The sequence below is a fragment of the Pipistrellus kuhlii genome, unplaced genomic scaffold (genome assembly GCF_014108245.1).
Source record: "Pipistrellus kuhlii isolate mPipKuh1 unplaced genomic scaffold, mPipKuh1.p scaffold_m20_p_1, whole genome shotgun sequence".
Classification (NCBI taxonomy): domain Eukaryota; kingdom Metazoa; phylum Chordata; class Mammalia; order Chiroptera; family Vespertilionidae; genus Pipistrellus; species Pipistrellus kuhlii.
The window spans coordinates 6,965,013-6,991,215 of record NW_023425404.1 but is presented as its reverse complement, the minus strand read 5'-3'; the positions used below and the strand labels follow the sequence as shown (position 1 = coordinate 6,991,215).

The 26,203-nt window shown below is 35.5% G+C and overlaps 1 protein-coding gene across 15 annotated transcripts in view; it reads right to left on the bottom strand.

The window, feature by feature from the left end:
* Positions 1–26,203, bottom strand: part of CEP128 (centrosomal protein 128) — a 319,695-nt gene that overhangs the window by 235,256 nt on the left and 58,236 nt on the right. For all 15 annotated transcript variants that reach the window (XM_036429922.2, XM_045575777.1, XM_045575837.1 and 12 more), the window contains 3 exons: positions 4,871–4,954; positions 3,205–3,279; positions 1,504–1,636 (listed from right to left, as the gene is read on the bottom strand). In XM_036429922.2, the coding sequence (XP_036285815.1) occupies positions 1,504–1,636; positions 3,205–3,279; positions 4,871–4,954 (292 nt within the window). The remainder of the gene's footprint in view (positions 1–1,503; positions 1,637–3,204; positions 3,280–4,870; positions 4,955–26,203) is intronic.

The window sequence follows — 26,203 nt, the reverse complement described above, 5'->3', positions numbered from 1 at the left end:
ATATAAAACTTAAAATGTTATCTGCTTTCCAGTACAATTTATTTCAGGGAAATCCTACACCTTTCTTTTCCTTTCACTTTCCTTATATCCCCACATTATCTTCAATGTCTAATAAAAATTCTGAAAGAATTTTCAACTTGGCTATTTCCAACTGAAGTTGCTGAAGTTCACACAACAAAATGCTTTTCTTGCAATATAAGCATATGATGCTGTTGACTCTCTGTTTGTGCATGACCACTAACGTACTAATTCTGGGACTACTACTGAAATTATGTCACTGAACAATAAAAGTGACTTAGTATTTAACTCAACATGAGACACTTGGTCTATGATACAGAGCACACTTTAATAACATCACCTTCAGAGGTAAATAACACAAAGACCCTTTCTCAATGAGCTTGCAGTACAAGAATAGAATCAAGACATAAAGAACTTCCATGAATCTAAGATGTCAAAAATTGGAACATATACATTTAAAACTATTAATACTTTTTTTCCAGTAGTTTCCTTTCTAGAAAAGGAAAGATGGAAAGAAACACTACCAAAACAAATTTATAGATCATTTATAAGACACCAGGTGGCTCCAGGCTGGCCAAGGTGGGTGCCAGCAGGGACTCCTCCCTCACCCATAGTCCCACCAGTTGCCCCACTGAAGGAGGCAACCAGAGGCCAGAGTGGAGAATGGGTCCAGCAAATGAGCAGTGCTAATTTATAATTTACAAATAACCAGCCAAGGCAGGTGTTAGCAGTGCAGCAGGGGGCAGGGTCAGCAAGTGGGTGGCACCAGGCTAGCCAAGAGGGGTGCCATCAGGGGCCCTCTGATTGCCCACCAGTCACCTTAGAGATCGGCCCTGATCGCCAGCCAGGCCTAAGGACTTACCCAGGCATGAATTTCATGCACCAGGTTTCTAGTGATACTATAAAGGTGGTTACACATCATCATATATTTGTCTAATCGCACAGAATACACAACACCAAGAGTGAACCCTAATGTAAACTATGGATTTTGGATGACAATCAGTGTAGATGCATCAGTTATAACAAATGTATCCCTCTTGGGGAATGTTGATAATGGGGGAGGCTACTCATGTGTGTGGGCAAAGGGTATATTGGAAATCTCTGTACCTTTTGCTCAATATTGCTATAAACACAAAGCTAAAAAAATAAAGTATATTTTTAAAATAATTGGATATTACATTATCTTGTTTGAAAACCTTGTGGTAGATAAAGAAATAGATAAGATACCCTGATTGGGTAGCTCAGTTGGTTAGAGCATCAACCTGATATGTCAAGGCAAGGGTGTGGTCAAGGCACATATAAGAAGTAACCAATGAATGCATATATAAGTGGAACAAGTTGATGTTTCTCTATCTTTCAAATCAATTAAAAATAATAATAATAATAATAAATAAGTTGATAAAAGCACATATGGATTTCAATTCTGAAAATGGCAAGAATTTAAGAAAGATTTTTTTAAAACCTATTTACAAATCAGATTTATACCTCTCCTAAACCTCCGGTCATCTCCTTGATCATCCTGATGGTTTAACTGTTGGTTGGAAATCTGAGATACTTGATATTGTAAACCCTTTCGATCACCTTCTGCTTTCATAAGTTGTGTACGGAGTTCTTCAACCTAAATACATATAGTCAAAATTAAGTTTTAAAAGTAAAGAAAAAAGAATAATTGAACTCACAGATTATTTTCCTAGGGAAAAAGTTTACTTCTACTAGGCTGTGCAACCAGTGTTGAAGCCAAGTTAATTTCCTTGTCATGCCGAACCATGGAATAGTCTTTTGCTCCATTTCTTTATTCCTCCCATTCCTTCCATAAAGAATGAATGTCTTTTTCCCTTCTCTGTGTCTACTGTGACAAAGAATTTGACCAAATTTTAGCAAAACCTTTATTTGAACCTACTACTATTAACCAAAACCACCAACAATTAAATACTGCATATTTTCATATTTTTCACTTCACTTATTTCATATGAACTTGGTCTATTGATTGGTAAACTGATGAAAAATGGTCACAGCATATTTTGATATCAAAGTACTGCTCCAAATAATGAAGCAATAAATGCTACTGAATAAACTGTAAACTCCTTGAGGTCAAGGACTATTTTAGTCATCTCTATATTCCTAGAGGCTAGAAAACTGCCTAGCACATACTAGGTAAGTCCCCAGTGAGCATTAAACAAGTTAGCAGTGGCCAAAAGAGTGAACTAAAGTCACAATGGCAACCCAAACACAGAAATCTTTAACTTTAAAAGATGTCATTATAAAGTACAAGTCAGAGTTTGGTTTTGGTGTTTTTTTTTAAAAAGAGTAGAATTAAGTATAAATATATACTTCCAAAAAAGAAAGGCTGAACTCTGCCAACATTAATTCCAATGGACCACTGGCTGCAGAATAAAGCCAATGAACATTTTTAAAGATTTTGTAAAACAGGTGAGATAGTGTATTTTCAGCACTAATTGTCAAAATGTAATACCACTTCTGAACGTCTGTAGGATTTCTGACATCTTTGCCTATCTAGCATATTATATAATGAGTTATGTAACCCATATTTCAAAACAGAGGAAGTAACAATTGCATTTTATGTTAAATATAAGCAGAGAAGCAATTAGTTGGAAAACATAAGGCTTATCCAAAGAATGTAAGACAGCTATTTCAAGTTATTGAACTTTAAATATCAGAGGAGCCAAGCTCCCACTATGGGCTAATAAGCTGCAAAATCTTATGCTTTAAAAGCAAGCCTTAGGTTTGGTTAAAAGGGGGCAGGTAACATCTTAAAAATGTGAATACAAGACAATAATGCATTCAAAGTAACCCGAACATGCAAAAGTCTGTTTTATGCATTTTGCTGCTTCCTTCACTCTCCAATGCCTCCTTGAGGAAAATTAAGCCTCTGGGAAAATTTTATCTTACACATCCAGTCTCACATGCTAAGACAGATAAGACCAACGTTGGAAAAGCCATCAGTAAAATACACGATCACAGTGGAAACTTGGCCTGGTGTTTTTGCTTGCTTTCTCAGAATCTTCCTGAGGATTTCATCTTTCACTTATGTATATACTGATATACATTCCTTAGGAAAAAATTATTCAAGAGCTAGGCTTTTCCTTTCAAATGACATTTAATAAAGAAAGAAATTCAATCCTGATTTCATTTAAAAGCAGCTTATCATAGGTTGTATAGACTTACCTGTTGCAAAAGTGTTTCTCTGCTGCCTTCTGACTGATTCAGTAACCTTCGAGACAGCTCCAATTCCTGTTCAAGCTAGAGTGTCAACAAAGAATAAGGAAAAATGTCCAATGGGATGCAAGTTCTCTAAATTATATGGACACAACTTAAAAGGCAAAAAGAGGGAAAGTTTTCAGAAGATAATATGGAATAATAAATACCTTGCTATAAACACATATTAATGCTTCTATTAAAATAATGTTAACTACATAACAAAAGTAAGCCAGACCAGACTTCAAAAGGGCTGGGTTCTAATCAGTTCCATCCCAGCTATGACCTTGTTTAAATCTCTTTTCCTTAGATCTCCTTTCTGTTGCCTTTAAAATAAGGATTGCATATTAAACAACTTCTGAAATGCCTTCCAGTTTGAAACCATTTTAATTCAAATTCTAAAACAATTCTGTCTTTAAATTAGTACATGTATCATATGAACTGAAATAAAATAAAAATTTCAGAAACCCAATGAATCAAAGTATATTTCATCCAACTGATAATTTTATATATTTTATATTCCTAATTAGAGGCCCATTGCACGGATTCGTGCACAGGTGGGATTTCTTGGCTTGGCCTGCAGGATTCGGACCAAACCCAGCTCTCTGACATTCCCTGAGGGATCCCGGATTGGAAGAGGGTGCAGGTCAGGCAAAGAGACCACACCGGTGCATGATCAGCCTGGGAATGGACCACAGGAGGACTCCAGGGCACGTCTGGCCCATCTTGCCCAGTCCCCATCAGCCAGACCCCAGCAGCAAGCAAACCTACTGGTTGAAGCTTCTGCTTCCTGGTGGTCAGTGGGTGTCATACAACAGTCAAATGGTCAGACACTTAGCATATTAGGCTTTTATTATATAGAACATTTCCAGCATCCCATAACATTCCCAAAGTTTTTAAATATTAAGTTCAGCCCTGGCTGGGTGGCTCAGTTGGTTGGAGCATTGTCCCATACACCAAAGATTGCAGGTTCACTTACCAGCCAGGGCACATACTTTGGTTGTGGGTTCAGTTCCCTGTCAGAACACATACATAGGTTTTGGGTTCAGTCCCCAGAAGGGGCACATACAAGAGGCAACTGATAGATGTTTCTCTCACACATCAATACTTCTTTCTTCCTCTCTCTCTCTCCCCACCCCTTCCTCTCTCTAAAAATCAATAAAAAACATATCCCTGCCTGGCAGTTGCAGCTCAGCAGATGAACATCGACCTCTGAAGCAGAAGGTCATGGTCCAATTCCCAATCAGGGCATGTGCCCAGGCTGTGAGTTTGATCCCCAGGAGGTACAGGAGGAAGCCAATTGATGATTCTCTCTTATCTATGTTTCTTTTATTTTTTTTTTCTCATCAATGTTTCTATCTTTCTATCCCTCTCCTTTCCTCTCTTTCTAACACATCATCAAAAACCTTTTTTTTTTAATTTAAAAAAGAAAAGTAGAGTGGCCAGATGATAAGGTAGCAAACAACCTGTACATGTTTCTAGGAGCAAGTGGCAAAGTGGCAGAACCTTCAAGCCAAGTGTCTCCACATCAATCTAGAAAGGCTTCACTGAGTTCTAACAAAGGATCTCAGGCACTCAAAAAATATCACTGCCTCAAACAGTACTACTCTTTGGAATATAACTTTCAAAACCTTACTTGGTTCTTCTCAGTTTCAGTTTGTCTTAGCTTGTTTTGCATTACGCCCTCATCATCTGTTTTAGCTTCTTGTTTCTTCAATGCCTAGAATGAAAGAGATGGGGAAAGTGTATCAGACTAAAATACATATAAAACTAAAAGACACTACTAGGACTTACTAAGAAAAGGCTGAAAAAAATGAATATGAGTTGTACAACAAATTTTTATTTTAAGTCATATAAAGGGCTGAACTTAAATATTTAAAAACTTTAGGATTGTTATGGATGTTGGAAATATCCTATATAATAAAAGCCTAATATGCTAAGTGTCCGACCACTCGACTGTTCTATGACATGCACTGACCATCAGGGAGCAGTTCTATAACACACACTGAGCACCACAACCTTATAGAATGGATATAAAGACTAAATAATTTGATACAACCTGCTCATTCACTGAAATCCTAAGACCATTCCAGTTAAAATCAAATATAAGCAAATTCCTAATCTTCCTAATCAATTTTCACTCAGTTTCACTTTTTTCCCCCCATCTTTGAGTATTTTGTTACACGATCAGAAAGTGCAGACAGCTAACTGTTTTCTTGGAAAAAAGAAAAGCTTACTGCCTGCTGAAATAATGGTATTTAAAAATTACATTACCTGCTCAACTATTTAGATATAATACTAAAAACTAGCTCACTAATTTTCCAAATTATGAAAAAAAATCTCATCGAAGTAGAAACATGCTTGTTGCATCTTTATTACACATATGACATTTTATCACAACATATAACTGGCTTTTCAAACCATACTTCACACAGGGGGAAAGCATTCTTTTCTACATTTTTCTCTCATTAATAAAATGGAAAAAAAAAAAAAAAAAAAAAAACTAATACAAATGTCAAAAGTTAACCGCAAAAGTATTTGTTTGGGTTTGTTTCTATGTTAAATTTAAGGGGAAATTTATACTTGGAACAATCTTTCATGACATGGAAAAAGCATTCCATTTATTCAAAAATGTTTTGACAATCTTAGCATTTAGACTTAGAAGGTGTCTATGTAGAGACAATCCAAATTGAGAAATCCCAAACTGTCATAAGTCTTTTCCAACAGGATCTATAGAAAAGCAAATTTTTAGGCAGACAGCAGAACATGTTAAAAACTGTCTAAATATAAGTGTAATCCATCATATTCAATTTCATACACTTACATACGTAACAAATGACTTCTATGTGCATTTATAACATGCAATGCACTGTGCTAGGGGCTACAAATATGCGTGTACATAAAACAACCATGCCCATGAGATTATGGCTCTGCCATGGCTCCTACTCCCATAAATAAAAAGTAACTGATGAAAGAAACATCATCAGAGATACAGAAGCATGGAACAGACTTATTAATCTCAGAGAAAAGGCAGGGGTGGGGATGGGGAGACAGATTTACCTAAGAACTTATTTGCTTATATGCATAATCCATGGACACAATAGTGTGGTAAAGGCCTTGCGGGGTTGGGAGGGGGGATGGAACAGGAGTAGAATGGAGGTGGTCAATAGGGAAAATTTCAACAATAAAGATAAATTTTTTTAAAAAAGAAAGAAATCATCAGAATTAAAAATACTTTGAGTACAGTAATATTATAACACTTTTATAGCATTTACCATATCCAGGCATTCTGCTTCTTCTCACATATGTTTAAAAAAATACATTACATATATTGAATATAACATTTACTTTCCATGATAATTCCATGTGTTATTAGTAAACCCATTTTATGAAGTGGGAAGTTGGAGTACAAGTTATTGAATAACTTGCCCATTCTAACTAGGTCATTCATCGAAGTAGAAACATGCTTGTTGCATCATTCAACCTAGTTAGTGACAGAAACAGGATATAGACTCAGGCTCTCTGAGGGAATAATAATATCAACCTAACAGGACAGATATGAAGACTAAATAATTTGATACTTATAAAGCATTAAAAGGTATAATAAAAGACTATAATAATTACTATAATAATTACTGAATTGTTAACATTGATAAAGTATTACAATCATAATACTTTCAGGTAGCTATCAAGTGATTTTAATGTTTGCTTTTCGTTCTTTATTATAGGGTAAATTTTGTAATAATGTTTAATTCTATATATGCATAATCTATTCAATTTTGGCTTGTTGGAAAATTCTCCAGGGAAGAAATTTTTCCATTTTACTAACTGGAATTAATCCATTTCTGTCCCTTTTTTATGATTTCCAAAACTCACATTTTTCAAGTCCTATAACACTTTACATAAAAAAAACAAGAAAGTTATATTAACATTTCCCATATGTTTGCAGACTTCATTTTGATTAAGTGCATTGAGATATGTTTAACTCACATTTATATGCTTAATTTTTCTTACTTAGTCATTCAAACTGATCCTTGTTTATCCAGAGGCTTACATTTCCAAAGAGTAATACAAAAGCTTTGGTGTCACTACCGTGTAAGCTTCAGATGGCCAGAAACCTCAACTGTCAAGATCACGTTTTACTTCTAACACAAGACTTGGCACATTTTAGGTGGCAAACCTATGTGATTGAAATGGATGAATAAATATTCCTTTACAATCTCTGAATAGCAATTTCACCTTTCAGTTGGCTTGGCCAATGCTGTTCATCACATACATGTAAGTGTTCCCAATTTCCCCCACCTTTATTAATTGCCGTATTTTCTCAAGCACCAAGTTGTTTTTCTTTCTGGGAAAACAATTATAATGGTGGAGTAATATGGGAAAATAAATATTTGTTTTGGGGTTTAAGTCAAAGAGTTAATTAATAACCTTTTGCTGTTTCACAAGTCATCATTTTAGTCTTTTTTTTTTTTTTTTTTTTTTTTTTTGAGGGAGAGGAAGAAGAAGGAGAGTGAGAGGGAGAGGGAAAAGGAGAGGGGGAAAGACACTGATTGGTTGCCTTCCGCATGTGCCCCAGGAGGTGTGGGGATGGAGTCTGCAACTGAGGTATGTGCCATTGACTGAAATCGAACCCTGGACTCTTCAGTTCACAAGCCAAAGCTCCAACCACTGAGCCAAAGCAGCTAGGGCTAGTCTTTTCCTTAGTAAAGAAAGCTCATGAATTGGTTTATTTTTAAAATAATTTAAGTTTACAGAACACTTGAAAAAATAGCTCAAGGTTACCATATACCCTTCATAGTTGTTTCCTAAAATTAACATCTTATATGATCATGGTATGTTTATCAAAACTAAGGCATTAACATTGTTGCAAAACCATTAAGCTATGGCCTTTATTCAACTTTCAAATGTTCTCTTTTGTACCAAAATCCAATTTCAGGGTACTATGGAGCAGCTTCCAATCTGCAAAAGTTTCTCAGTCTGTGAAAGTTTCTCAGTCTTTCCTTGTTTTTTTATCTCAGCATTTGTGAAGAGATACTCCAGGTAAATTCAGGTCAGTCACTTTATAAAATTTCCCTCAATTTGGGTTTTCCTGTTGTCTTCTCATGATTAGACAGGGCTCATAAATTTGGAAGGAGTGTGGAAGACATAACAGAGGTAAGTGCCCTTCTCGTTGCATCACATTGCAGGGGACCCAGTATCAGCATGACTCAGGACTGGGGATATTAACTTCGAGTACTCAATTAAGGTAAGGTGGTATCTGCCAAATTTCCTTACCATAACATTAGTCTCCTTTCCACACACTATTTGTTAAAAGAGTCACTAAACTCAGCCCATACTCAAAGAAAAAAAAGTTAAGCTCTACCTAGCAGAAGGGAGAGTTTCAAAGAATGTGTGGAAATATGTTAAAATCACCAAAGTAACTAACAAATATTTTACTAGATTATTTTGAAGCTATGCAAGTATCATTAAAGTTTCACCCACCAACTTTAGCTCAAAACCAGACCAACTATAACACTATGAATTCTTTTTGGCCTACAAATTTTCCCCCATCAAACCTTACAGTCTAATGTAACCCAGATTCCTAGTAAGTTAACTTACAGGCCAGTGCCCACCAGTAAGCAGAATGTGAAACCTCTTTGTATTCATCCCAAGATAACATGCTTACATCAAAAAGCACTGAGTGGTCTAAAATTTATATAAGGCTACCTGCTTACACCAAAAGCATTGAGTGATCTAAAATTTACATAAGGCTACGTAGATGTACTCACACTCATCAAAGCCCCATCAAACATTGGGTATCCTCTAAATTATCTTGGGCAACTCTACCAACCAGGAATTACCCTTCTTTCCTGTTCCCCTACATCCTGCCCAGCCTCATTAGCTGTTTTTTGTTTTGTTTTGTTTGTTATTTCTGGATCTTCCCCACATGCTTCTAAATCTCCCTGTCCAAGTTATGCAGAGCAATTTGCCTCTATTTTAGTTCTCAATTTTGAATGCTCATAACCATGTCCAACACTCCCACTTGCCCCACCCTGTAAAGAAAGGACCTGGCAGTTATCAGGAAACATCTCCTTAAAGGGCAATATGGGAAATAATTACTCTTATTCTCACACTAACAGATATCTAATCTTCATTTCTTATAAGTATTATATTAATTTTACTTGCTGTTAAAAGAATAAAAATCAATAAGCTGAACTTTAATTAATTAAACTGTGTTTTCTACTTCTGGTACATGAAATTTTACCCTATAAAAACATAATTCTTCTGGAAGTGAACTGTTTTTTGAAAAATCCAAATTTCCATATATGAGCTTGTTGAATAAGAGAACCTCTAATTCCCTTAGATATCTAGGAATTTGTAATAAAATTTCCTTTTCTCCTCAGTTTCCATCTTTAACATTTGACCAGTTATTTATAATAGCACTTTTCTAAAATAATATATTTTTCTATTGTAGCTCTACTTGATATCTAAAATGTTGTTTAATACTCTTCTTTTTTATTTCTCATTTTACTCTAAGGATAAGTAAATCTTGGAAAACTCAGTCAGTGAGAACTTAAATCCTATTGTTTTCAGTAGAGGACAAAAAGTGAGAGATTAAGGATCAACCCACAGCCAATTACTGCATTTCCACCATATCAGCTAGAAATGACATTAAGTCTGAACATTATTTCTGCTTCTTCTACACCAAGAGTCAGTAAATAAGCAAACACACAAGCAAAATTCTAGCCCAGAATATTGACCCTGCTTCTTACATTATCTAACTTAAAATCAAACATTAAAGAAAATCTAACTCGTAAGACCTAATAAATATATATTAATGCACTTGAAACTTCTTGAAAACCCAGATAATACTCAACAAGCAACATTTTAAAAATTTACTGAGTCAAAATTAGAAGCCATTTCTTTAAACCTTAATAATAAACTTCAACACATTTACCACCTTTTTAAAATGTATAAGCCTGCAGTGGATTTCTTTTCCACTTGACTTAGATCAAGCAGCTTAGAATTATATTAAAACTAACCCAGTAAAAGCAGTTATAAAAAGAGAAAAAACATCACATGCCAATGAATTTCTATTACCGTTATTTTGCCCTTTAAAGCTTTTTGGGCTTTTTTTTTTTTTTAATTTTCCCTAAAAGCAGTTTAGCTATAAAGCTATCATGTGCCCTGATCTAGAATTCAGACTGTCTTTTACACATTTAAGAACACAGCAACAACACTGAGCCTTAATAGAGGGTCCCTAGGGCACATTTAAATCTTTAATAACAATAATCTTTCTTCTTTTCCGTAAGTGTGCCTACTTCCATTAAAAAGACTAACATTGAGTATTGTCCTACTGCAGGTTTTTAAGAGGTAAATGAATCTGAATTCTTAGTTACATTTTTTAAATGCTTCCTTTCCTTTGAGAGAGGAGGGGAAAAGAGAAAAGGAAAATGTAAACATCTTATCTGACCATAAAAACTCCCACAACCTTGACAAGACGCATGTTTCTCAGGAGGTTTTAAAAAAAATAACACACTCAAAAATATAGAACAAATAAGAGAATTAAAGGCCCTTTGTTTATTTTAAATGGACCAGCAAGCTTGTATAAGAATGCTGGAGTTGGAATGAAATAAAGGTCACATCTTAAGTTCCACACAGGCCACTGAAATTACAAAAAAAAAAAAAAAAAAAAAAAAGAACATAAGCTTTCCTAATCACTCAGCATGCACAGTTGCATGCTTTTGGACACAGGGTAAGAACGTGTAGATGATTCATTGGCAAACCAACAATATTATTTAAAAAAAAACAATTCTGGGCTCATATTCAACATTAGATCAGTAATGTGATACTTAAAGTATACCTTCAAGTCAGATATTTTTTCCAGCAACAATAAAAAATGATGAAGCAGCCATGTCACTGATAATTAGAAAAATAGTTGTTCTTACTATATATAGTATATTTTTAAAGACTTTGATTGGGAGCAGTTTTAGATTCCCAGCAAAACTGGGAGGAATGTACAGAGTTCCCATATGCACCCTGACTCCAGTCTCATCCATTATCAACACCTTCCAATGGTGCTACAAATGATAAACAACACTGATGCATCATCATTGTCCAGCGTCCACAGTTCACATTAGGGTTCATTTTGTTTATTATTTATCTTTACTGTCGAAAGTATTACAGGTGTTTCCCTTTTCTGCCCCTATTTATCCCCTCCACCCTGTTCCCACCCCCTCCTCAAGTCTTTACTACCCTATTGTCTGTGTCCATGGGTTATGCATATATGCATATAAGTTCTTTGGTTAATCTCTTCCCACTCATCCCCCCTCCTTCTGAAATTCATCAGTCTATTGCATGCTTCAGTGTCTCTGGATCTTTTTTTCTTTTTTTCGGCCAGTTTGTTTTGTTCACTAGATTCCACATATAAGTGAGATTATGTGATACATATCTTTCTCTGATTGTTTATTTCATTTAGCACTCCACAGGTCCCTCCATGGTGTTTTAAAGGGTAAGAGATCCTTCTTTTTTACAGTTGCAGAGTAACCCATTGTGTAGATGTACCACAGCATTTTTTACCCACTCATCTATAATGGGCACTTGGGCTGTTTCCAGATCTTAGCTATTGTAAATAGCACTGCTTTAAACATAGGGGTGCATATATTCTTTCTAATGGTTGTTTTGGAATATATTCCTAAAAGTGGGATCACCAAGTCAAATGGCAGTTCCATTTTTAATCTTTTGAGAAAACTCCATACTTTTTCTACAGTGGTTACAACAGTCTACATCCCCACCAATAGTGTACTAGGGTTTCCTTTTCTTCACTTCCGGGTGTTGCACATTCTATGGGTTTGGATGAACATAATGACATATACCCATCATTATAGTATCACTAGGGGCCCAATGCACAAATTTGTGCACCTTGAAAGGAACTGTGGGCCATCAGGCTGCAGTGGGCACAGGGATGGATCTCAGCCCATCCTCTGTGCCCCTGCCCATCCCCTCCCACTGCGGCCTCCAGTCTCCCCTCTGCTGGCAGCCCCGCTCCCCTCACTCCCACACACTGACAGCGCAGAGCAATTTACAGCAGGTACAAGCATAGCTGTCACCAACAGTGGCTGTGAGAGGCAGCTGCCGCCCTGATCACCCCTCAGGAGCAGGGGGAAGTAGAGAAGCCTTCAGGGGTGATCAGGACCAGATCCACCACTCGCACCCACTGCCAGCACTGAACAATCAGGGGCAGCACCGGACATTGGCAGGTGCTCGTAGGGGGTGTGAGTGGTGGCTCCAGTGCCAGCAGCAGGTGCAAGTGCCCAGTAAGACTGCAGTACGTGGGAGCAAAAAATTTTCAGTGACCACCAGAGGTTTGCCCCAATGACAGCTACCAGCACCCTGCCGAGGTCTGGTACCCCCGCTCACCTGCTCCACCATCTCACCGCAGCTAATTTCCACCACATTCCATGCTCTGCTGCCTGCTGCTGACACCCGCTATGTTCCACATGTGGCACCCCCTGGTGGTCAATACACATCATAGTGACCAGTTGTTCGGTTGTTTGCATATTAGGGATATATATATATATATATATATATATATATATATAGAGAGAGAGAGAGAGAGAGAGAGAGAGAGAGAGAGAGAAAATAGATACTATAATGCAGTGTTTTTCAACCTTTTTTGGGCAAAGGCACACTTGTTTCATGAAAAAAATCACGAGGCACACCACCATTAGAAAATGTTAAAAAATTTAACTCTGTGCCTATATTGACTATATATAAAGTAATTCTCTTGAATAGGAATCAAATAAACACAAAGAAAGTATTTTATAATTACTTTATTATGAAATATTAAGTAAACAAAATAGTGAAAAATTATAAAATTCTTGTCTTGTCTGCACCTACGGCACACCAGGCAACATCTCGCGGCACACTAGTGTGCCGCGGAACAGCGGTTGAAAAACGCTGCTATAATGTATCTTCAACTGCTGTAAAAATCCTGTGCTCCACCTTCTTATCCCTCTCTTCCCTACTCCATCTCCTGGCAACCACTGATCTTTTTACTACTCCATAGTTTTTGTTGTTTTTTTTTCATTTCCATAATGTCATATGAGAGTCAGAATCACACAGCATGTGGTCTTTTCACATTGTCTTTTACTTAGTAATATGCCTTTAAGGTTTTCCTATGTCTTCTTATGACTTCATTGCTCATTTGGCTATATTTTTATAACTAAATTCTTCATGTAGGAATAAAATAAATATCTGAAGAGTCAAAATATAATATTTTGACCCAAAGTAGACCACACAAGCTATAAGCAGAAGATACTAGTTGTTTGTATTTATATATAATAAAATTTTTATACATCTTTAAAGACATTTGTTATTTTTTAAATCAAGATAAAATGTTATTAATTATTTATTATATATAAAACATTATAATGAGAACCTTATTTAATTGGATTTTTTTTAAACATGGAAATCTGATGTCTATTTACAAAATCCTATTTTGGAAGCCTAAAGCACAGCTCTAAAACCATCAACTATCAATAGAATAGTTATTTAGAAAAGGAATATATACATAAATAATACAGCAGAATTTTATTTAAACCTGTTCTGCTCATTTAAATTAACATAGATTTTATTTCTACATTTCCAAATTTTGTTTTTCCTAAATCATGTTAGAAATTCCTCATGCATGAGAACTAGCTAAAGTCATGGAAAATTTTAGCCTTTAAGTTCATCCAGTTGGGAATTATCTGTGCCAATGAAAACCAAAACAAACAAAAAAAAAAGTTTCTTTTCAAAGCAGAAAATAATGTATTCATATTCTAAATCCCTTAACCAATATCTAATTCAAAAATAGCTAAATTGATTTTACTTAAATTGCTCAAAGAAGTTTATTTTTCAAATATAACCAAGGAACAAAAATTTCATACAAACATCTACAAAGTAAAAAAAAAAAAAAATCAGTAATTGACAATAGAAATGCATAATAGAGACCCGAAGAAGATCCAATAGTGATTACACCATGCAGATTTTCAGGATCCTCTAAGTAAGAGAGAAATTCTAAAAATTTGCTGCCAGTTACACTGTGCATATTATCCAGATGCAAGTGGTAAGTACAGTAAGTCAAGCCATAAGATGCAACCATTCCCGTTTTTCAAAGGCTAGAGTAATTATCAAATATCACATAGTAAACTAAGATTTATTAATCATTAAGGACATTGGTATTTTTGTCTTCTTACAATAAGGTGTTTATTATTTCAGTAATCCAAAGAGCTCTCACAGGAATTGTTGTGGTAGTAGGATACATGACCACTCATTACTGACCTATTTTCCCAATGAATAATAAGCAAATTTATTGGTTTCACTATGTCTATATTTATGGAGGCTGATTTGTTAAGTCACCCTGTGCCAATGAAGCTAACCAAGGTCATAGGTTCAATCACCATGAGAGCCAATTCTCTTTGCTCAGTTCCACAGACATAGTCTTTACCCTAAACCTTAGCCAAAGGCCACATGGAAGACTAAGTAGGCCAGAGATCAGGGATGAATCAGCAAACACCCACTACCCATGACTATAATAGCTCAAAAGCAAAACCCCTATAAATCAGTTTCAGAATTTCATTCTTCAAATATTATTAAGTTTGCTAATCTGCAAAATAAGACCTTAATTACTGCCTATAAAGTTGGTATGCTAAAAAGGCATCCAAGTCTTTAACTTGTTTAATTCAAAAGCAACAATGGTAATGAGTATGATTCCCTAAAATGCCACTGCTTTTACTGGAAAGGATTTTATTTTTATGCAACCTTTTACTTAATAAAAATCTTGCAAGTAAAGTTAAATGTGAGCCCAACAAGTGCACTTTCCAGGATTTCCTTCAAAATCAAAAAGCAAATGCTCTTAGTGGAGGGTCTGTTTTTATCTGAGTAGTTTCCTCTCAAAAAAGAGACTCACAGTTTTATTAGACATCCCAAAGCAAAATGATACTTCATTTGACTTTGTAAATACAGGACCACTGAATACAAATTGTTGACAAACAAAAGATGATAGATAATTATGGAAATTAAATTTAAAATTTCTCAAGGTTTAGATATGTTTGAGCAGAATGCCCTGTAAATATACAACATCTTTCATTGTTCAGAGTTAGAGGATGTTATTTTATGCCTTTGGATTTGGGTTGTTTTTTGTTTTTTGTTTTTTTACTGTTTTCTAATCAAAATAAAACAGTACCAAGTCAATGAATAAGTCTATCAGTAGCAGAGAAGTCTTTGTTTGCACAATATTACTATGCACTCAGTAGTTGCCCAATAAATATTAATTGATAATGATGGAAAAGGGCTTTATAAACAGATGGTCTAGGATAAATTCACTGAAAATATAGATAGAAACATTCCATTCTTTAAGAAAAGCATAAAGTAGAAATTAAACAAGTTCTGCACTCAGAAAATCTCTGCCTATTGCCAGGCAGCTGTTCAGTCAACAAGCGCACAGACACTTTTCATCATCATCATAGCATTAACAAAATTAAATGTTTATTTGCATATGATGCCACACAAGGGGACTAACACAGATTTATGCTAGCCTTGTTAGTTATAATTTACAATGACAATATTGGCTAAGAACAAATAAGTACACACAGCAAAATAAATGTGATTAAGCAATAATTTGAGATCTAGTCATAAGATATGTACATAAAATATATGTCAGACTTAAATGCGGTTCACAGGATTAATAAAAGTAATTTATTTATAAAGTAAACCTTAACTATTTTCAAACAAAATTCAAGATTCTTTACAATATATCCTTAAGAATAAGTGAAATAAAATAGTCACAGTTCCGACAGAGAGGACAAGAAAGGACTCTTCAAGAATATAGAGGGCTTGCCAAAACAGGTTTGGCTCAGTGAATAGAGCGTCAGCCTGTGGACTGAAGGGTCCTGGGTTCGATTATGGTCAAGAGCATGTACCTTGGTTGCAGGCACATCCCCAGTAGAGGGAGTGCGGGAGGCAGCTGATCAATGTTTCTCTCACATCCATGTTTCTCTCTATCCATCTCCCTTCCTCTCTGTAAAAAAATTAATAAAAATATATTTTTTAAAAAAACATAAAGGGCAAACAATCCATTATTTGGATAAACATAATGACACATAATAATCCATAATTATTAAACTAATTATCATAGAATGTACAACACCCAAAACAAGATGTGGTGAGTGGGGGCAAAAAAACTGCATTAAGACTAATTTCAATGAGATTTGAAACAAGAAAGCTACAAGCAAAATGATCAACCCAGAAATACATTCTGAGAAACATACTATATTCAAAAACACTTGAGTAATAATAAAATGTTGGTATACATGAGAGAATTTTGGAGACAGATAGGTGAAATGGGGTAAAAAGCACATTATAAGCATTTAATAATTAATGTCCTTAATGAAGTCAAAAGCATAAGAAGACATGACATAAGTGTTAATTATATTTAAATTAGATTATAAGAATTTCAGGACAACTACACATCATCTCATAAGATCTCACCCTTCACAGGAATCCAAAGGCCTTAACTTACAAACTAATAGTTGGCATATCACTTCTACCTTATAGGATACATTTCTAAACTTTCAACTTTTTAAAAAATATTTACATTTTTATTGATTTCAGAGAGAAAAGAAAAGGGAGAGATAGAAACATCAAAGATGAGAGAGAATCATTGATCAGCTGCCTCTAGCATGTTCTCTTGCTGCCCCTCATACCTTGGGATCAACCACAACCCAGGCATGTGCCCTAACCCAGAATCCAGTAGTGACTTCCTGGTTCATAGGGCAATGTTCAACCACTAAGCAAGGCTAAATTTTCAACTTTTGTTTTATTAATATTAAGTAGTAAGATCCTCAAATACATTATGAAAATGGAATATTCTTTAATCCAGCCAGCAATTAGTCTCAATGTTTCCCAATACAAGAAAAATAGCATGGCTAATGGATATTGTGTCTATGAGATCCATACATAAACCACTCAGGGAGTTAGCTCAATTAATGGAAATACAAGTTCTGAGTTGAAAGAGATAAAAATCCAAGATCTCTTCCAACTTGTCTTCCATAGGCAGTTTGGTGAAAAATGTTTTTTCCACATAGAGAATATTACAAGGGTTTTAGTGTCACCTGAAATACCCAATGCCTAATAAAGTAGATAATAAGTTAAATAAGGCGTGAGGGGTAAGTATAGGAGGTAAGGAGGGAAATCAAGAAAATGACTAAGTGATGCCGGGACTGGTTTGGCTCAGTGGATAGAGTGTCGGCCTGCGGACTGAAAGGTCCCGGGTTCGATTCCGGGCAAGGGCATGTACCTTGGTTGCGGGCACATCCCCGGTGGAGGGTGTGCAAGAGGCAGCTGATCGATGATTCTCTCTCATCGATGTTTCTAACTCTCTATCTCTCTCTCTTCCTCTCTGTGAAAAATCAATAAAATATATTTATAAAAAAAAAAAAAGAAAAAGAAAATGACTAAGTGAAAAAAACTAAAGAACATGATACGTCAGAAACTTCACATTTCAAGCTGTGCCAAATAGTGCTCAACCAGCTTTGAAAGACAAATCCCATAATAGCCCATCATTCTTTTCCATCTATTTCCTTTCCATTTGCATGTTGACATTAATGGTTCTTTCACAACTTTAGAGAAAACAGTGTTTATCATATCCTTGAAAAAAAAATGAAAAAAATAAACACACACACAACTTGTCCACAGGTAACAAACATAAAAGAGAGAAGGAAATAATTAGTATGGTATAAAATGATAAGACAAAAAGCAATGTTGTGAATCAAAAGTCTAGTGAGTCAGAATTTAAATAAGCATTTCAGCCACAGATTGGTAAAGTGCTTATTATCATGTAAGAAAAAGCAATGGTGTAGAAAATCACATTCATAGAAGAAATGTCTACAATGATTTGAAAACCCGAAGTCTCAGCACAAAGGCACCCCTCCTACCCAAATTTTCCCAAAGGGCCAGAAAGGGTAACTCTCTCCCCCTGGGCCTACTCTAAACCTCTGCAAAGCTAAAATGACACCCTTACTGGATGACAGTGATTGTTAATATTACTATTTCCTCAACTCAACTGGAAGTCTTGAAAGGGTAAGGCAGCATTGAAGTATCTTTACATCCCTAGTCCCCAGTATAGTAACTAGCACATAGTAGGTACATACAATAGTATGATATTTTACTACAAATAGTGCTGCTACATAGTATGCAATATTTGTTTGTTCATTCCTTCAAGAAATACCCACTGGGACCTTATTCTAGGCCAGCAACTGCTCTGGGTGCTAGCGACACAGCAATGAACACAACAGACTGAGTGTCTGCCTTCACAAAGTCTGAATCAGGAAGGCAGCAAATGACAGGCAAAGAACAGCATTACAAAGAGAAAATACAGCAGTGGAAGGAGGTCAGGCACAAAGACAGGGTCCTGAGGAGAGTTATCAAGGCCTTTCTGAAGTGGAGCTCTAAAAGACATGAGGGAATAAGCAATGCAATTGTTTTCAGAAATGAAAACGCCTGCCTCTGGAAATGGAATGTGCAAATGTCCAGGAGCAGGCACCCTCGCCTGACAATGTCCATGAAAAAGCAAGAAGCCCATGCACTTGGCCTAGAATGGGCAAGAGGAAGAACCACAGAAAATTCGGTGATGGGGCAATAGGCTGAGGACTTCAGATCTCATTCTGAATGCGATTTTTAAAAGCAACACTTTTTAAGAGTTTTGAAGAGACCGTATCTAATTCTGTGAGGAATCTGTAAGGAGCGAGGAATGGAAACAAGGCTACTGTACTAGCCCAGATAGGCAACAATAGTGGCAAGATGATAGACGAGAGCAGTCAGGTAAAGGGGAAGAATAGCTACCAATTCAGGAAATATTTTTAAAATAGAGCTGACAGGATTTAATGATGGACTGGATTGAAATATGGGATAAATACAGAAGGCAAGGATATAAAGGAGACATAAGTTTTTAAAAACAAAATTGAAATTATTTTATCAAGATGAATATCCATCATTTTAAGAAAAATAAATCATAGGAGCTACTTATTAGGATGAACCATACACATGTGCACATGCACACACACACACAAAGTTTAGCACCTTCTGTACAAGTCCACAGGTCAAAAGGGAAAAAAACAGGAATTGGAACCCCAGTGACCAAACTGTCCAGGCATTGTGGCTTTGAATCACAGCATCCCTCTAACTTATTCCCACCTTTGATACTGGCCAGCAATGTTTCAAAGGTCTTAAGCTCAAATAATAACAAGACTGTAACTTTTTCTCACTGCCCTAGAAGCACCATTAAATAAATCTATATAATAAAAGGCAAATATGCAAATCGACTGAATGGCAGAATGACCGGTCACTATGACATGCACTGACCACCAGGGGGCAGATGCTCAACACAGAAGCTTCCCCCTGGTGGTCAGTGCACTCCCACAGGGGGAGCGCTACTCAGCGAGAAGCCCTGAGCCAGGCTCACGGCTAGTGAGCACAGCAGCAGTGGCGGGAGCCTCTCCCGCCTCTGAGGCAGCACTAAGGATGCCACTTAGAGGCCTAAGCCATCAGTTGAACATCCCTCAAGGGCTTCTGGACTGCAAGAGGGTGCAGGCTGGGCTGAGGGACTCACCCTTCAAGTGCATGAATTTCGTGCAGTAGGCTTCTAGTTATATAATAAAGTTGTAGCTGTAACTTGACAATAATATGGAAAAAGATGCAAAAAACGTGAGTTTTTCATGCCTTGAGAAATAATTAATGCCAAACATTCAGTATTCAAATAAATTTTAAAAAGGACCCAGTGTACAGAATAGAAATGGAAATTAACTAGAAATGCAATGTGTCATAATACAGCTTTTCTACCAAGTACAGAAAACAAACAAAATTAGCCAAAGTGAGAACGCACAGCATTAGGAACATTAGTTGAAAACTATTGTAAGTGGGGTGGGTGGACAGCAAGGTACCAAAGGCATTGATTATTAAGGAGAAGAAAATGACAAGAGAAAGATTTGGATCTATATATGATAAAAATTTAGCTAAAGTATCTTTGGGACACTTTTGCATGACTTAGAGACATAAAATGTGGAAAGTGGCATGGAATATAATTCCAGGGAAATAAACTCATTTCAAATTATAGCATCTAATTATTTTATTATATGTAAAAAAGATTCTTCTGCAGAGGGCAGCAGGCAGAGAGGGAGGAAATAACTGTAATCCTGAATAGGAAGCATGAAGGAAACTCTAACAAAAAAGCATAGAAAAGATAGTTTTACTGTTAAACATAGCAGATGTCTTACCATGTATAAGTGTGTCATCCTTTATTTTTCAACAGTGGAGAGCAACACTGTTTTAAACTTAAAATTTTAAATATCTATAATTAATTAAATTTTTTCAGTTACAATATTTGTGCCAAGTATACTTTCAGGAAGCCCTAAGAGTTGATATATATATATATATATATATATATATATATATATATATATATATATTATTATTATTATTATTACTATAAAGAATCATTTTTCAACCAAGGTTATCAACTTTAACAGAACATGCCTGTTAGGTTACAACAGATGGTTCAATACTGACGACTAGTGGTCAAAAACCTGTAGTAATTCCCTATTAAGTATCCTAAGATTTTTATCATCTGAATTTCAAACAGGTAATGGAAATTATGAAAAAACCTGAGTTAAAAGACTTCTTCCCTTACAAAAATCACAGGGATAAATTGGCAAACCTTATCATAATAGGAGGCTTTAGACTGACATATTTAATAAGAATGAATAAAATTAACAGAAGTGACCTACGTTTGTGGTATGTATGTGTATCTGACATACATAAAATTTTGCATCCAAAAACCAGAAAAATATATTTAATTTTTTATTTTTACTCAGAGAATACTTACAAAAAAATTGATGATGGTATTATGTTAAAATGGAAGGTTCAACAAATTTCAAAGGAACTAAATTTAAAATAAATAATAAAATTTAAAAATAAGTAACACGTATAATTAAAAGTTACAAAAGGCACCCTGCATAAGTTTCGAATTACAGAGGAAATTGAGAGAAATCTTAAAAGATTTAGAAATAAACTACTATAAAAGAACAGCACATAAAAAAGTTGAAGAAGAAATAAACTAAGATAGTCAAAACAAAAACCAATAAAATAATCATGTCTAGCAAGACAACTTTGAAAGGGGGAAAAAAATAATTAAATAATACTAAAGAATATAGCTTCCAAAAAAATTAAAATAATAAAGCAGGGCTACAATTGCCTCTTTAAATTCATTTCAAAACACAGAACACAGACAATGGTTTAACTTATAGAATCATGAATATGTGTCAAGATAAATTTCTAAATAAAAAGGCTATGTAACAAAAAAAGAGTTAACTAAAAATCTCAGCCACCTAAAAGATAACAGGTACAAATGATTGTATGGGCCGGGACCGGTTTGGCTCAGTGGATAGAGCGTCGGCTTGGGGACTGAAAGGTCCCAGGTTCGATTCCGGTCAAGGGCATGTACCTTGGTTGCGGGCACATCCCCAGTAGGGGGTGTGCAAGAGGCAGCTGATCGATGATTCTCTCTCATGGATGTTTCTGACTCTCTATCCCTCTCTCTTCCTCTCTGTGAAAAATCAATAAAATATATTTTTAAAAAAATGATTGTATGGGTGAATTTTAACATCCATGAAATAGACAATCCTCCTGATAGAGCTAGAGAATAGAAGAAAAAAAAAAGGAATCAAATAATTCATTTTATGAGATTAATGTAACTTTGCTTACAAAAGCAAAAAGAACAGTGCCAAGAAAATTATCACTGACCTCAACCATAAGCATAAATATAAAAATCCTGAAGAAAACACTAGCTAATTAATTTAGCAATATATAAAAACACATCTAAATATAGTTCTCAGAAATTTGAGGAGAGCTCAACATGTATTAAAAAAGTCAACTACACTTAAATATTAAGAAATAGCAGCAAGAATATTTGATATATTTCACAACCCATTCATAATTTTAAAACAACAACAATCCACTCTTGGCAACCAAGAAATATAAGCCAATGTTGTTAATCTGATTTGAAAAATAGCACTCAAAACCATACAACAGAGTTAACACTTTAAAAGTATCCCTAAATATACTGAAATAAAGCAAGGATTCATGCCATCTTTGCTTTTATTCAACATTGCACTTGAATTTCTAGCCAGTACAATAAAACAACAACAAACAGAATTATAAAGAGACTACATTTCCTATCATTTCAACAGATATGATTATGTACCTACACAGTAGATACTATGTCAGTAAAGCTACTAACAAATCATCAGAACTAATCAGATTATCAAACAAAATTGTTGTATATGACAACAACATATAAAACCAATTACACCCCTATATACTCTAAATAATCAATGAGAGATGCAATAAAAGAAAACACCCCATTCACAAAACAAAGAAAAACCATAGGTACCTAGGAATAAGTCCAACAAAAGAAGTACAAGACCTTTATATAGAAAATTATAAAACATTGAAAAACATGTTCTCTTCTAATTAATCTATATTTAGTACAATTACAATCAAAATGCCAGAAGAATATTTCATAAAACATGAAAGGAGATTTTCATTATCATTTACCAAAATATAATAAAAGCTATAATAATTGAGACAAAATGATAACAGTTCAGAAATAGATAAACAGATCAATACAATGTACATAGAACCCAGAAGATATCATGGGAAACTAGATGCATAATTGAAGTGGCATTAGAATCAGAGGGGGGAAACAATTTATTCAAAAATGATGCTGAGATAACTGACTTGTCCTATAAAAAGAAAAAGATATGGTAACAGTAACAACCTAAGACAAAAAACTTCATATAATTATCACTTTCTAAAAATTGAACAATGAGGAGGAAAAAAAAATAGTAGATGGCATTGGAACTACTAAAAGAATAAAAAGTGTAGCTCAAAATAAGGCTCAGACTTATTCTACACACATAGCTTCACCCAGGAAGAATAAACACTAGAGCAGGAGTTTTCAAATGTTCTCCTGATGCACACATTTTCCTTCAGAGCAGCACCTGTGTGGCTGTCCTACTGCGATACCCAGTGCCTCAGCGTCTGTGTTCCTCTCTGCCTACTACCCACCTGGTCACCAAGGCCTGGCAACGGGTTGAATTCTAGAGCTCATGTCCTAAGGAGTAGGAAAACAATGAGGTTTCCTTGTGTTTTCCACAGAACTTCTGTTTTATTTTTAAACTCTCATTTACTTGTAAATTCCACCTCTCTTTTCTCAAGACCCAAGAAGGCTATTGGGATGGTCAATGTGAGGGCAACTCAATGGGCATTTATATAAAAGATGTCTAGCCTTAGTTGTTTGGCTCAGTAGACAGTGTTGGCCCAACGACTGAAGGGTTCCAGGGTTGAATTCTGGTCAAGGGCACATACTTCGGGTGCAGGCTTGAACCCTGGCCCAAATCAATGTGTCTCTCACATCCATGTTTTTCTGTCTCTGTCTCCTCCTCCCCTGCTCCACTCTCTGTAAAAATTGATGAAAAAGTGTCGAAGCCGGTTTGGCTCAGTGGATAGAGCGCCTGCCTGCGGACTGAAAGGTCCCAGGTTCGATTCTGGTCAAGGGCATGCATGTACCTTGGTTGCGGGCACATTCGCAGTGGGGGGTGTGCAGGAGGCAGCTGATTGATGTTTCTATCTCATTGATGTTTCTAGCTTTCTATCCCTCTCTGTAAAAACTCAATAAAATATATTTTTTAAAATGTTATTGCTGTAAAATATATAGAACATAACATTTGTTGTATTAACCTTTTTTAAAAAATTGATGAAAAAGTATCCGCAAATAAGGATCAACAAAAAATAAAAGATATCTAAAAATATGAGTGGGGAAAGGGACGCTTGTGTTATGAAATAAGTATCTAAAATGTGGGGGATAACTAAAAAAAGGAGGGCATTGACTATGGGAACAAGAAGAGGGTAAAGTGAATGGCCAAGCAAAAGTTTTCCAATTCAGCCCTGGGAAGGTAAGTGGAGTGGAGTACTAAATCTACATCTCCAAACCAAGTAGGTTAATGAGGAAAGGAAGTTCAGGAGAAGGGGTTAATGAGACCACTTTAGGACATTTGTCTAAGTAGGATCCCCTCTGATTAGACACAGAAGTCTCCAGGGAAATGCTAATGCTATTAAGAGGACATTAGGAAAACATTCTTGGCTTCCTGGGAACTTCTCCCTTAATGACTCCCAACAATAAATACATTAATAAACAGTACCCAAGGCTTTTCTTACATGAAGTGTCCATTTTACTCAGTGTCTTGAGCCAAAGTAACATTTCTGGGAAGGAATGAATAGGCACTTCTTTATTAGGTTTTTCATAATTGGTACTAATGCCAAAAGATTAAGAAAAATATTGAAAAAAAAGCCAGTATCAATTACTTTAACTTTTCTGCAAATGGCCTTATTTTATTGATGAAGCTCCCATAATCTGGTTTTCTAGATTGAAAAACTATTGAGTTGAGCTCCTACCCTGCACTTAATTCCTCACTTAATCTTCACCATTTTCTATTAAGACTCCATGCCTCGTCTACCTCAGAGACTTTTCCATGAAGCACCTTTAAACTTTAAGGCATCTCAATCACCCTAGGTCATATGCAATATTCTTGATGGGGTAAATGAGGGAATCAGTATTTCCATATGCTGCGAAATGCTCTGAAAAGCATATACAAACATACACCCAGCACTCATCTCCAATTCTCATTTTAAGTAATTCAACTGAAGTTGAAGAAATAACATTCCATTTACAAGAAACTGCTAGTAAAAACCAAGTCAGAAATTTCCAAAATGCCAGTCAAAAGCTAGAAATTTTATCTAAGATTTTATGTGAATTTTGGACCTACAAAAGAGTTTTTAAAAAACCTCTTTCATGATCCTAGTACCCACCATCCCACCCACTCCACTAAATTTAACTAATCAAGGTCACCTTACTATTAAGCACATGATGGGAAGGAGTCTGTTAATATGATAAATGCACCTTAATGTTAAACAAACACTTTATTGTTTGTATAATAGTTCAACAAAAAAAGGTTGATGATGGTTATTAGCTTAACAATATTCGAATTTCTTTAGTAAAAGTTCAGTGCTAGAACAACCACTCAAAATTGAAAGATATATGAAAAGAATATTATTGCAAAACTAATATAAAGCACTCCTCTCTCTAAAGAGACCTCTATTAAGATACCAAAACAAAGTTGTTTGACCTGTGTGATACGAGGGTTGAAGGCCAATGAAAATCCTTACAGAATTATGAAAACCTGACATTCATGTGAAATCATAAGCAGTAGAGGATCAGAAAGGAAGTGGACTGACTCCAGAGTAGGCAGAGCCCCTTTCTCAGACCAATAAAGAAAATAAAATAAAATAAAATAAAAAACAGAAAACAGTCAACAATTCCTTAAAAACTCTATACAAGAAAAGGAGAGCGGCTCTTCCTCATCTGATTTCCAAAGATTAATAAATATTGTTTTATAATTAAATGGAAACAAATAAAGCCCCGAGGTCCTAAGGGCCTCATTAGATCACTAAAAAAGAAGTAGGCTTCAGCCCAAGCCATAGATCGCCTCCCTGTAATATGACCTTATACCTAGAAAACTCTGACATCCTGCAATTTTTAATAAATCGCTCCTAATCTTTTAACTACTTTTAAATGTCATAACTTTCACTAACATTGAATTATACATTTTAGGGTGGCAGAATGGCAAAACGTGCAGATTCAGTTTTTCTCCATAGCCAAAAACAAAACACACTGATTACCGTTATCACAAAGTACAAGGATTTCCATAAGTATTTTTTAATATTGAAAAGAAAACAGTGTTCCTCTCCTTAAACATGACCTTTCCAGAAAAGTGTGAGCCTCTTAACCTGGGAGAAGGAAATGCATCGGCCTGAATTAATCCTCCCTGCA